The 14,687-nt window shown below is 38.8% G+C and overlaps 1 protein-coding gene across 1 annotated transcript; it reads right to left on the bottom strand.

Moving 5' to 3' along the window:
* Nucleotides 1–597: 597 nt before the first annotated feature.
* LOC134211822 (FAD synthase) lies at nucleotides 598–3,839 on the bottom strand. Its single transcript, XM_062689109.1, has 4 exons — nucleotides 3,652–3,839; nucleotides 1,287–1,631; nucleotides 1,100–1,221; nucleotides 598–835 (listed from the first exon to the last, which is right to left on the bottom strand). The coding sequence occupies exons 1-4, from the start codon at nucleotides 3,697–3,699 to the stop codon at nucleotides 697–699; spliced, it is 654 nt and encodes a 217-aa protein (XP_062545093.1). The 5' UTR covers nucleotides 3,700–3,839; the 3' UTR covers nucleotides 598–696.
* Between the last annotated feature and the right edge of the window lie 10,848 nt (nucleotides 3,840–14,687).

Below are 14,687 nucleotides of genomic sequence, written 5' to 3'. Positions count from 1 at the left end.
ACCGTTAGTTTCCGATCCGTAAGATAGGAACGGAACCAGCTAAGAAGATCGCCCTTGATTCCAATTCTCTCGAGCTTAGCGATTGCAATCTCATGGTTCACCTTATCGAAAGCAGCAGATAGATCGGTATAAATAACGTCCGTTTTTTGCTCAGGTACTGCTTACAATGGAATAGCATTGGATCCATGACAACCAACTCAAATAATTTTGAAACAGCGCTCAATGAAGAAACGCCCAGGTAGTTATTGACGTCACGTTTGCTGCCTTTTTTGTAGACTGGAAACATTTGCGCCTTTTTCCAGCATGACGGGAACAAACCGGTTGACACAGAAAGCTGGAAAATGCATCGAAGTGGAGAAAGCAGGGAAACGATGTGTTTCTAATGAGGACGGAATTTCATTGCGGCCTGGATGGAATGAGGATTTCAGTCTGGTTGCGGCATTAGCTAAATACAATATTTTGTATAAAAAAGTACTATGGGGGAACTTTGCAATTTAGTCCCTATGGAGTTTAGAGACATACACTTCCGAAGCTTCTTAAAAGGTAGGAAATTTTTTTTTTTCGATTATTTAATGTTTAGTATTATTCAATGCAAAATTGATCTAGTATACAATTTCAAATTAGCACCCATAAAAAGTAAGCCACAGTATCGCAGACACTCTCAACATGTAGCGTTTTCCTCACTCATGCTTGTTGCTACAGCCTTCCCGCTCGTTCAAACTTATCCGCATCGCTTAAATGGTAGGCTGGTAAATAGTACAGTTCACCAGCCTTTCCTATGCGCTTCAGATTTGGATTTGGAATAGTGTTGGTCTTATCGCCAATTGATGTATACCTGAAAAAACAAGCAAATCGCCAAAAATGTTATCATTAGTTGAAATTTTAATTACAGTTAAACCTCCATGAGTCGATGTTCTATGACTCGATATCGACTCATGGAAGCAAATTATGCCATATTAAAAAATATTTTCTGGGCTACTGTGATAGTCCCTTCAAACAGCTTCCCGAGGATTTTCTATTCCACATCTCGATATTTCCATGAGTCGATGGTCCCTTCAATATCGACTCATGGAGGTTTGACTGTAATATAATTACATACCCTCGATCATACAGGCTGCAGTAATGAACTTTGTTCGACTGGATGTATTCCCATATATCCGTACAGTTCCAATCCAACAATGGACTTATTCGCATCAGCTTGGGCCATCCAGGATCTGTTTCCTAGTGTGATTAGCCGATCAATATTAATGAATGCTAGGTAATTTTTTCGACATGGTTTTGCCAACCTGCATAAGCTGAAGGTTCTCGCAGTACGGATCGGTTCGTCGAGATCCCATGAGACACGCTTTGATGTTAGGGTTCTTGTCGCATATTTGTTGCAGTATAGTTTTGATGCCCCCCTTCATGGTTCGGATTTCTATGCCATAGTGTTTCTTACAGTAACCGATGAAATCTTCCACTTCTTCGAATGGTTCCATTGGTTGCATATAAACGCATTGTATATCCTTACATGATATGATGTCTCCTAACAGTCTTATGGTGATGTCCAACAAAACTGTACAATCTTTTCCACCATTAAAAGAAAGAAATATTTCTTCAGGTTTGTAGGTAGAATAAGCTTGTTGCAATAACTGAAAAATAAGAATGAACTGATCAATCCACCTAGCTGGGTTCTATTTCTCGTGCGGTAAACAGTAATATAAGAAACGCAACTTGATACAGTGATTTACAATGCTTATTAGACATATATCTAAAAATCACACCCAATTTGAACTGCATCTTTTCAAAAAGGTTATGCAGGAAGGCGTGTGCTCTGACATGAGACACTGGTTAGTTTAGAACTTGGCCGCTAGATGGTGGTATATATAAAATAATTATTATAGACTACTCAAGATAATTCGATATATGGAATTTTCCACATTGTAAAAATTCTTACCGCACAAATTTGAAATTTGTAAAGATGAACTCATCACCAAAGTTCGTATGGCAAGAATGGAAAAAAATAATAAGGAATTTTACAAATAGGCGGCGCTATAGTGTGCACAAGGCTTACAATATTCTTGCATGTGTGAAATAAAAAAATATTTTTGTTACAAGATAGAGATTGTCGCTGTCCGGAACATCTTTTGCTGGCGAGGATAGGGTGCTAAATATCAATGAAGGAAAAATACATACGATTTGACTTTGACAGTTCGGTACAACACATGTTTCGGACAGCAGAACAAAGGGAACCGAAGCGACAATCTTTATCTTGTAACTAATTCTAAAATATTTTTTGTGAAATATACCAGCATGGTACAAGGTGACACACCTGTGGTACAACTTGTACTATTGTACGAATACCACCAGTGTGTCATTAGTATAACTACCATTCATTCAATATGGCGTACAACAGTGGAGTAGCCAGAAAATTGGTCTGAGGGGGTTTTCTGAACATTTTTTATTCGAAAAAAAAAAAAATTCTTCTAAAAATTTTGTCTCTGGTTTTTTTTTGTTCAAAACCACCCCCGTGGCTACGCCACTGGCGTACAATGTTTTTGTTTCAATTTCGTTTAATGCATGATAACAAAACTTCGGAAGTTTCGACGAACTATTTTTCGACATATATGTAAAGAAGCCACACAAACACAAAAGGATCGATATAACTGAACTAATTGCAAGTTTTCGCCAGGAGAAGTTAATTGCCGATAATTAGCACTAACTGCGTACGAACCAATCACCCAAAATGAGCGCTGAATTCGGGTATACTACCAAGAAACTGGGTACCAAAAACGATGTTGGATAGAGTGCCATTGTACCGCGGGTGACAGGCGTTTCACCCTCCTGGTTTTTCGTGACACATTCAAATCAAATATATATAATATAGATTTTAACAAGGTATTCCACGTTGTTCCAGCATGGTAACAGGATGACACATTAGTGTTACAACAACTGGTACGAATACCACCAGTTTGTTATTAGTATAAGTCGTTTATATAATACTATGGATCTCCGGGCCTTCTATCATGAGTTTGGTGTTAAAGTGGTCCTATAGCCTTTAACGTACACTTAATGTACGAGAACGGCAAAAATAAACTTGCTGCGTATAAGGTTCGCACTACGTCCTGAATAACATGTTAAGGCCCTAGTGAAAAAATATTTTAGTTACTAGATAAAGATTGTCGCTTCGGTTCCCTTTGTTCTGCTGTCCGGAACATGTTGGGTACCAAGATATCAAATCGTATGGATTTTCCTTCTTTGACATTTAGCTCCCCTATCCTCGCCAGCAAAAGATATTTTAGTTTAGTTAGTTTTAGATGTTTCAGACAGCGACAATCTTTATCTAGTAACTAAAATATCTTTTTCGCCAGCAAAAGATGTTCCGGACAACGACGACAGCGACAATCTTTATCTGGTAACTAAAATATCTTTTCCCTAGTGCGAACATAGAGTATTACAATAAATTGAAATTTCTAAACCTGTGTAACACTGTGCTACCTATTTATTGATCACATGCAAATATATTTCGCATTGTATATATAATAGGAAATAGTAAAAATATGTATACAACTCAATTCGAATTCAAAAAATAATAGAACGGGTTATACAATATATCCAGCGCTTCCACGATTATCTCTTGATGAGTGAAGCATGTCAATAAAAAACACATACCTGAATGGTTTGTTCTAGTTTTCCTCGAAGATCAAATTTCAAATTCATTTTTGTAAAACAGCCGCAGAATAAGATATATATATTCAAAATAAGAAAGCACTAATTTAATCGAAGCTCTACCAGAGCATTACTTTGAAAAGTGTTATTTACTTTCGATGAGGTTTTACATGCCAGCTGAAACATTGTCATCTGAGTCATCTGTCATTTTCAGGGGGAGAAGGCGGAGCACTGAATCCCTACCCCGACATGTGCGACATCTGGATTTGGTTCTAAAATGTAAACTTATTTATTTTATTTCGTCAACCAACGTAGATTAGTATTGTCAGATTTTCTGGATATGATACCACAGACAAACAGACGTAACACTAGAGACATTTCCATCGACCATGACTTCAACGACCAATTTGAATTTGATCGATTGCGCGTTTCACAACTAGAGGCGCTAGCTTCGTAATCCTTCGAGTTTGACATTTCACTCCAGCGCCTTCTGGTGACAATGGCATACGAAACATTGTTTCGTGCAACATGCTCGCAAGATGGTGGTAGAGGAGTTGGGCGATGGATTTTTCCGAAAAATGTTCAAACTGTTACGTCTGTTTGTCTGTGATGATACACTGCGCGGCGTTTGTAATGTTCCCAAATGGGTACTTGCACAAAACTTCACGCGGCGAATGACTGTCGAAAGGTACGGCCGCGCCAAACGATACACCGCAATGCTATTCACCCATAAGAATCAAGTAAACGGGGTGCGGAAAGCGCGGCGGTACCTTTCCCGAAGGGTACGCCGCGTGCAATTTTGAGAAAATCAGGCAATACCAATGCTAGTACACTCCAAATAATCTGAACGTTGTTTCCACCTGAATTTTCAGGTACATTTTACCACAGAGAACAGACGTTCATCTTCATTCGCGTGCTTGTGTAAAAGTTTGTACTGGTCATTTTGAAGTATGTCGTTATGCCCCCGTTGCGCGGTGCTAGTGTGCTGATGAATATGGTTAAAATTTGCCGTGTTTTACTTTTTAGCGCTAGTGTTCATTCCGAATCGCTCCTAGGCTCGCTCCTAGGTGGCAGCACTACATTGTTTATGTAGTGTATGCCAACGCCATCACTTAGTGAAAATGAGTTTTTATGTCGGGCAGCCTGCGTTGGCGGCGCTGAGGTGCGATTTAAATCTTTACACACGTTTTTACCGAAATTTTGTTCGAGGATCCATGTCTGTTCTCTGTGCTTCACCTACCTATTGATGGTGTTAGTTTGCGTGGGAGTGCAATCAGATTCGTCAAATCGTCGTTTGAATCTTTGTTTACAAAAGCAGATAAGTCGTTTTGAAAATTTTGTCTTGATATACATGTTTGTTTTTGTAATGCTATAGTATAATTAAATAATAGTTTTTTTTAGTAAAGTGATGCATAATTTTGATTTTGAATTTATATTGCTGAATTTGTAATGTTTGTTCTTTGAAAATACTGTCTAATGTTATGCCGAGACATTGTTAAGTCAATAGTTTCGCAGTGTTGATTGTAAACGGCCATCATTCGGTTGAGAGGCCCAAATTTGGCGTAATTTGTTCGGCAGTGGTTGGTTAAAAATAATGTTCTATGTCGAAGTAGCGGGTTATACAATATATCCAGCGCTACCTTTTTGTTATGGCAAGGCAATTTTTATGCATACTTTTGTTTTCGATATTTTATAAAAATTTAACACTCAATCATGCAGCAATATAACGATGTGGTATGCTTGAGATACCTGCTTGATTATAAAAATTTATTTGCAGTAACTAACCGAATATAAAAATCACAGACAGAAATTGCCTGTGTAAAAATGTTCGCATTAACGATTGCCCCCTAAAAGTGGTTCTATGCTTCGATGCAGTGTACACGAGCTTTGTTCGCCAGTGACAGGCGTATGAGGCCCCGAGCAACTCGGCGCATGGGACCCGGCAAAAGATATTTTAGTTAGACGATCCCCACCAGTGCGTAAATAAAGCCAAAATAGCAACCTCTATCATGACGCGAACTCGCACCGGTCGTTGGTAAACAGGTTTGGGAAATGTAAACGCAACCTTCGGTGAATAGCGAGTTGGCAAATTTGGCGACCCGCTCCAACCGTTGCCAAACCATCACACGGAAATATAGAGTAACGCATAAATAAAAAATGTGCCGCCTTCTGAAAAATTGTTCGGGTACTCATCATCAAAACCATTGTGATGGAGGTCAGTTTAGTTTGGATTTCAACTGATTGGCGGCGCTAGTGCATATGAAATAACCTGATAGGTTAGATATCTCGAAATCTGGAATTTTTAGAATATTGGCGTCTTCTACAGTTGTTCGGATGGTCAAAACCATCATGACGAAAACAAGTTTAATTTGAAATACAATCGCTTGGCAGCGCTAGTGAATTGGAAATAACCTAAAAGGTTAGATATTTCGATAGTTGAAATCTTAAAAATATTGCCGTCTTCTACAAAATTGTTCGGATGATTAAAACCATCATGACGAAAGCAAGTTTAGTTAATAATACAACCGCTTGGCGGCGCTAGTGTATTGGAAATAACCTGATAGGTCAGGTATCTCAAAATATGTAATTTTTAGAATATTGCCGCCTTCTACAAAGTTGTTCGGGTGGTCAAAATCGTTATGACCAACGCAGGTTTAGATTAAGATATAACCGCTTGGTGGCACTAGTGTATAAGAAATAACCTGCTAGGATATTTAGATATTTCGAAAACTGAAATTTTTAAAATATTGCCGTATTCCACAAAGTTTTTCGGATGATGAAAACCGTCATGATGCAAGCAAGTTTAGTTTCAAACACAATCGCTTAGCGGCGCTAGTGTATGAGAAATAAACTGATAGGTTAAATATCTCAAAATCTGGAATTTTCAGAATATTGTCGTATTCTACAAAGTAACTTGCCATAAGACGAGTTCGTACAATTCCATTTAATTCCACCACTTGGTTGTTCCTTCGACAGATACTTCAGTAAGATCATCTTCAGTGTCTCGTACTTGACTCGATTCGACTCAACTCGAGCGCCAACGAGTATTGCGGTTTCAAACTAAACTTCTGGTTTTGACTCCCCTTTTAAATCTTACATAATAACCAACCTAACAGATAATTCGGATAACTTTGTAGAAAATGGCCACTACGGATTTAGAAATATTTAACCTAACAGGTTATTTCTCATACACTAGCGCCGCTATGCGTATGAATTCAAACTAAACTAGTCTCCATCATAAATTTTATGGCTACCCGAACAACTTTGTAGAAGACAAAATCTTTCTAAGTCTTATAGATCTCGAGATATCCACCTCACTAAATTATTGCATATAAGCTAGCGCCACCTAGCAGATGTGTGTCTAGCTAATCGGATAATCACAAAATGCATTACGCACATATTTATATTACAAAAGTTGGAGCGCGTTCTGAAAGATTTGAAAATAAATAATATTTGTTTCCTGGTTTTATTTATTTCCGTGTTTGCCTCAATAGCAACCGGATATTCACCACCGGTGCGAAGCATGATTGCACTTCAACAACCTTGATAGAAACAACCGGTGCGAGAACAAGTGCATAAATAAAATATGAACGCATTTCGTTCCTATACTAGACACTCATTTGGATACGCATCGGTGGGGATCGTCTTAAGTTACTAGATAAAGATTGTCGCTTCGGTTCCCTTTGTTCTGCTGTCCGAAACATGTGTGGTACATACCTGTCAAATCGTATGGATTTTCCTTCTTTGACATTTAGCTCCCCTATCCTCGCCAGCAAAAGATGTTCCGGACAGCGACAATCTTTATCTAGTAACTAAAATATCTTTTGACCCGGCACGTAACTGGTGAGCCAGTCTGCTAATTTTAGAAGAGAATCGCAATATCAGTGACATCCTCATTTACTCCATTTACTCGGGTTCGCGAAATTACTATGTCAAGCATAATTTTTCATAAGGACGTATAGAGATGAGTGACGTTTAGCGCTCGCACACTAATGTGCAATTCGTCATGTGTAAAAACATGTTTGTTTTCCTTCTGCTCATAACCACAGAGAACAGACGTTCATCTTCATTCGCGTGCTTGTGTAAAACTTTGTACTGGTCATTTTGAAGTATGTCGCTAGTGTGCTGATGAATATGGTTAAAATTTGCCGTGTTTTACTTTTTAGCGCTAGTGTTCATTCCGAATCGCTCCTAGGCTCGCTCCTAGGTGGCAGCACTACATTGTTTATGTAGTGTATGTCAACGCCATCACTTAGTGAAAATGAGTTTTTATGTCGGGCAGCCTGCGTTGGCGGCGCTGAGGTGCGATTTAAATCTTTACACACGTTTTTACCGAAATTTTGTCGAGGATCCATGTCTGTTCTCTGTGTCCAAAGTATATTGAGCCATTCAAGGAGCAGAATTGAAATAATTTTTGAAATCATGTTTTTTTCATCAAATATTGTACGTGGATTTCCCTATTGGACCCGACCGTTCGAAATAGTCGCTCCTTGAACGGTCGTTGAAATCGCCGTTTTCACCTTCACACCCGTCTTCATAGTAAAATCTGTCAAAACTGACAAGTCTGCCACGTGCTTTTTGCTGTTTCCCTCGGACTTCTCTTTCTTTTTCCGATGTTTTGACATCTGTTTTGATAGCCAAGGATCAAAAAACAAGGTAATCTACCAAACATTTATTGAGTTTGGCAAACCTTGCTGGAAAAGGGAACGTTTGAAATAGGCAAGTGAACCGACCTTCGAATCCATTGGTCAAGTAAATCCACAATATATTCGTTTTACAACCATTCCTACGTTTTAAATTGTCTTCCGCATTGGCCCTTGAACTTTGAAAATTTATTCGATTTGTTCTATTAAATCTAGGTTTAAGTTATTATGCATCTCGAGATAAAATAGAATACTGCGGCTTCCTGCTGGTTGCTTCTCAGGTAATCGCAACGGTCACTAAACATGCCAGAGTCAATGAAAATCTTACCCACCGTATGTACTTGCCATGATAAACACTCTCCATGTACTCAGTGACTCCGGTTGCCTCTCACTTATACAATCGAGCACTGCTGTCTTTTCGCCAAAATCACGTGGTTTTGTTTTGAGCGGGAAAATTCTGCCTATCTTTTAACACGGCGGCTATCTTGACGTATACCTTCGCAGTCGAGCCTGCGAGTGTAAGACCGCCGCAGCACTCTAAAAAAAGATAAGCGCGACAATACTAAGTGCGTTGAGAAATGTTCGCTGGTATAAAATACATATTGCATTACAAATGCATCAATTCGTTATCCAGTATTTTGCGCTCGATAATGGCGGCCGAGTGAGTGCCTTTTTGACATTCAAGAGGTAGAAAATATTTACATATTTCAATCACAGTAGGCCTTGATTCATTGAAAATCATTGGCACTCATCCGGTATCAACAAATAAACAAATGTCAAATATTTCTTTTACGTTATTCAAGTATTTGGTACTTTTTTTTGCTAAATTTCATTATTTTCTAGGAATGAAACAACAAGAAATCGACAAGTCAATGTTGATTTCAATTAGACAATTTCAACTGGACACCCGGGTGAGGTAAAATCCAGGTGCCATGCTGGTTGCCGCCAGTCCCCAATCAAGCAATACTTACACTTGCGCTCAATGCTCTACGTGAACATCGACACCTCTTATACTCTCACCTTTCCCACTGACTGTGTACAATAACGTTCTGGCAGCATCCGTGCCCTAATACTCCACAAGCAGAGCGGCGAAAGTATCCTGACTGACTTAAGGCTTAAGGACCGCACCGTAAAGTTGAAAAAGGACAAATTTGACCTTATGTGGGTAATTAGTGATAGAAACCCTTTAATGAATCCCTTGACAAATATCAGCACAATGACTTTATACAGTTATTAATAGGGATCCTATATTAAGAGATGTGCGAATACTTTTCCAGACGATTTAGCAACGCTGTTACTTTCGTAAACAAACGCTGCCAGCACTTCCCGCAGTGAAAAATGTTTAGGCTTGCACATGACTTTATATTCGAAGACACTTTTTGATTATTTTGTCTATCCTCTAGCAGTGCATTTTCGCTAAAATTAAAGAGCAATACGAATGAACACGATATAAGGCATCAACTAAACTACTTTTTACTTACGAAAGCAAAACAAATTGTTTATTCGATAAAACTTTTCATAAAATCTATTTCACCAAAATCGCAATACCTTGCGATCTGCAACAATAACGATGTTCATTTGGCTCAGACTTTGACAGTTCTCAATGCTCGATTGGCTCAAGATGGCCGCTTTCGCATATCTCTGAATGTAGGATCCCTAGTTATTAATGGTTCGTAGCATGTTAATTGTAACAGGTCTAAGGATCAGTAAGTGTCAGTCAGCAAGGATACTTCCACCGCTCTGCTTGAGGAGTATTGTGGCAGTGTCTGTCGGAATGTTATTGCGCACAGTCGAGTGGGAATGGGAGAGTACAAGATGTGTCGATGTGCAGTGTGCACGCAGATCATTGAGCGTAATGCTTAAAAGTCCCCTTTTAAAGTATTGCTTGATTGGGGGCCGGAGGCGATTGGATAGGGGAAACGGAGTTTATTTTAATGCATCCAGCGTTGTGAACCCAGCCTGATACCATTGACGAATACGTATTCGTCAATGCTGATACTACCTGGTTATCGTCTCACGCAGGTATCCGGTTTCAAATTTCTTTTCCCTTAGAAAAACATATTATAATCATCATTGATTTTTCAATTTCTTGTGTTTTCATTCCTAAAAAAGAAAATATTATAAAAAAGGATAAAAAAAAGTACCAAATCCTTGAACAACATAGAAGAAATACTTGACATTTGTTTATTTGTTGATACCGGATGAGTGCCAATGTTTTTCAATGAATCAAGGCCTACTGTAATTGAAATATGTAAATATTTTCTACCTCTTGAATGTCAAAAGGGCACTCACTCGGCCGCCATTATCGAGCGCAAAATACTGGATAAAATGCGTTTTTGTACAAAGTGCGTTTAACAGATTTGACAGATATATAGGGTTACTGCTCCTGGAATTCATCTCATAGCTCCGATATTGGTCTCACGAAAAACAAAGCAACGAAAAGGCATTTTGTTTGTTTATTATTTTTGAGATTTTTTTCAGCAGTGAGCATGCATGTTAGCAAAAAGAAGCGACGAAATTGGTGCGGAATTTCTCTGTTTCGCGATGAGATGAATATATGTACACTGAGATGGAAAACGGAACAGTTCCCCTACTTCATATTTTGAGATTGTTATTTTGACGAAGCGGTAGTCAACATTGACTTTTGTAAATAATTTCAGGATAATAGCTTGTTGCTATAGGGCACTGCACGGACTGCTTTGTCTCTTTTTCGCTGCAAAGAAATCTGAAAACAACAAGGCCAGTAAACGTCAAATTTCATGAAGAACGAAAGAGAAAGAGATTCTTCTGTGCAGTGCCCTATACTACTGATGGTGTTTCCAGCCATTTAGCATAAGGCGCTGAATTTTACCTCAGCTGGCTGGCAGGGAGAATTCCAATTTAATGAGGAGATTGCAGAAATATTTCGGAATGTAGGTTCATTGTCTTTGTTGCCCACTTTTAAAACAGTTTTGAAACCTGCGTTGTGACGTTTCAAACTTCAAGTTTTTGCAAAATGGCACGCATTCTAAGGGTATTTGATTCTACATATGAACATATTCTGTAACATCCAATTATGCATGGTACACCAATTAGAGTGGTCACTTTTTAGTCAAACCTAAAACCAGGACATATAATCTGTAGCAGGCCCTCTACCAGTTCCCGGTGATGATGAATTTGTGGAATAAGTCAATGTTTACATATGCCTTTCCGACTTTTGATCTTTTTGTTTATCAGTTGTCAATGTCTATTCATCATTAAAAAAACAGCCACCTAAACTTCGTAATTCAGACAGCTAGAATTGAGGGTGACTTTTGGGCAGTTTGTGAGATTTTTTTAATTACGGCAGATATTTGTATTCAATGAAAAGAAAATCATGTTTTCTATATCGGAAATAACCAAAATTCCAATCGAAAGCACAACAAATATACGTCAAAATTGAAATAAAAAAAACAAAACTGAATCGAAAGCTGTTTTGATTATTAATGCATTGATTATATTCAAATGCGTACACCAATGCATCAATGCTCTGTAAAATGCACCAATGCGTGCTCCATTGCATCAATACTCAAATGCTCAAAAATACGCAAATGCGTTCATCAATACGTATGACTGCTTCGAAAATGCGTGAGTGATCCGCCCGAAATTCACTTGTGGTGGAGCCAATAAGTCCATATTGGAACCGAACAGTTTACAAAGAAAAACAAATTGCTTTTATTTTCAAGTGTCACAGGGCCATCGTTCTTTCCTGCCATCATCAGTTCTTAGGGCCTTAATTTTTCAAAGAGAAATTCAAGCTCCTTCATACAGGTCAAGTTTTCTCCAGGTCGATACCGGTATGTTGTTTCCTTCATTGGGATTAAAGCTGCTAATTCCTCTGTGATTTGAAGATGACCATCAATTCCCCTCATGAAGACAGATACTTGTGCCATACTTTGTACATTGAGAATTTTCATCTATTGCGAGCAGGTAGAATCAGAAGCAGGTCGCTTTTCGCGTAACGTAAGTTTTCAAATCTCCCTAATAGCGCTCTTCGAGTGCAATGTTGAACAATAAATTCGAAAGTGCATCACCTGCTTTAATCCGTCTAAAGTCATAAACGAGGTTGACACTTCGTCTGCAATCCGAATACTTGATTTCGAGCCATCCAGCGTTGCACGTATCAGTCTAATTCCTCCGGAAAGCTAGAGGCCTTGATAAGAGAAACGCGGATTGACATGTGCCGCCAATCGAACCGTCAAAAACAGCAGCCAATCGAGCAAGAGACCTGTCAAGCAGCCAAAACATCGGCTCAAATACTGAAAACGGCTAAATTCGATTTAACACCATTTATGAATGAACCAATTTTAAATGCATTTTTAATTTGTTTTGCAAATCAATGATAGATTATGAAATGCAATTGTTTTATTTGTTGGATTCGATTGTCATGTGATGTGAACACATTAAATAGCGATATGTAAAATTTTACCTGGATAAATCATTTCTTCCTTTTCATGTGTTGTTCTTTGATGAACAAGATTGGCTGCAGTGTTGGCAGAGCTACATTTCCTATCCGTGTTTCTCTTATCAAGGCCTCTACGGAAAACCATGTTCGGACATTATCTGCCAAAGCTCATTTCTTCTTACTGAATCGTACGCTGCTTTAAAGTCAACGAACAGAATGGTGGGTCTGCAAGTTGTACTCCCGGAATTTATCAAGGATCATCCGCAGGCTAAACATCTGATCCTTCGTTGATCAGCCCTCACGAAACCTGCCTGATGTTTGCCGACGAAGGACTCAACAAAGCAGTCTCAGTCTGTTAAACAGGATCCCTCTGTATTTAATAAATTATTGGCAGTGGCTGATTTTCTATCCGCCGTTGCCACATCCAGGCGCTATAGTATATGCGCAAAATAGCCAGCATGAGTTAACCGCCAGAAATTTGTATGGCGAAAGACATTTAACGCGGGTTTTATCAAAATTAGGAATTTCTCATGAAAAACTACTTGGTACCTGATATGAAGGATGGTGTCCGCTACTACACCTACCAAATATTTTTTTCGATTTAGGTGCTTAATGTTGAGAAATCGAACTTCTTATATACCAGATGTGCCTTTCGCCATACTGATTTGGAAAGTTAACTCCTAGTGTGCCGCTGTAAGCACGCTCAAAGCAGGCGATTCATTGGCACACTCTAGTCTGTGCCGTTTCTTATAGATTGGGCATATGAGGCCATCTAGCCAGCCAGGTAGTTCTTCATCCTCCCATATTTTCAACGTGCATTATTTGTATGGAACTGACAGACGATTCTGTTCCAGTTCTGACACTTGACGATACTGTTATTATCCAGTTTTCCGCGAGCGGCAATGGCCGCTAGCTTGCCTGCGAGTTAGTCTCTGATTTGACGTTTCTGGAGGTCAACTGCACCCACCATTCGAGCATTTTGATCAATGTGGTATATAAGAAGGCTTGAATTCACTGAATAGGCACCTTCTTATATGCCACATTGGTCAAAATGCTCAGAGCAGTGGTGCAGTTGACTTCCACAAACGTCAAATCAGAGACTGACCTGCAGGCAAGCTGGCGGCCATTACCGCTCGCGGAAAACTGGATAATCACTTTTCAAAACAAAACATTAAAAGTTAATAATCGAGCCAACGCGAAATGTCTCATAATATACCTTATAACAATGTTCATATGGCACACATTTTGACAGTTCTCAATGCTCGATTGGCTCAAAATAGTCACATTCACATATCTCTCATTAAAGTCCTTATAATTATACCAAGCTGCCTTATGCCATTTGGAGTAGCCCTTAGAATAATCATGTAGACGGCCCGCAAGTTTAACTTTTCGGATTGTTATAATGAAATAAGGACTAAATACAGAATAACTATTTTCAATATTTTTTATTGTTTATATTGTATAGATATTTAATTTCGTAATATTTAGTATACATACTACATTGAGGATTAACGAATCTTTACGCTTATGGTTAAGCGCTCAAAGTGGAGGTTAAGATTCTATCACAGAGAAACAGACGTCTTACTCAACACATGTTCCATCGTTTTCCTTTTTAACGGTATATCCAATTTGGTAGGTGGTCAATCGGCCACCAATGGCGCTTCCATCGATTTTACTTGTATTTGACGTTTGCGCACTATCGCCATCTGGTTTGCCGATTGACCACACACATGGAATTTAGCATTTGGCGAAAATGGTTTCGTGATGATAATTTTGATTGCTTTTTGTTCTGAAGTGAGACGTCTGTTTCTCTGTGATTCTATTCCTGCTCGTTGTCAGTTGTATGTCCTAGTAAAGAAGCAAAGATAACATCGCTAGTCAAGTTGAAAACCAGAATGAAGGACTATCGAAGCTGGATTTTTCTTACAATCCGTATATTCAATCCAGTTTTCCGCGAGCGTTAATGGCCGCCA

The sequence above is a fragment of the Armigeres subalbatus genome, chromosome 2 (assembly GCF_024139115.2).
Source record: "Armigeres subalbatus isolate Guangzhou_Male chromosome 2, GZ_Asu_2, whole genome shotgun sequence".
Classification (NCBI taxonomy): Eukaryota; Metazoa; Arthropoda; class Insecta; order Diptera; family Culicidae; genus Armigeres; species Armigeres subalbatus.
This window is presented reverse-complemented; position numbering and strand designations above follow the sequence as displayed.

Bases quoted from the DNA above. Each gene is read 5' to 3' on its own strand.
- LOC134211822 (XM_062689109.1), bottom strand. From the start codon at position 3,699: ATGAATTTGAAATTTGATCTTCGAGGAAAACTAGAACAAACCATTCAG. The intron at 1,222-1,286 runs GTTGGCAAAACC...TAATCACACTAG, and splicing joins AGAACCTTCAGCTTATGCAG to GAAACAGATCCTGGATGGCC. The intron at 836-1,099 runs GTATGTAATTAT...TTGTTTTTTCAG, and splicing joins TGCAGCCTGTATGATCGAGG to GTATACATCAATTGGCGATA.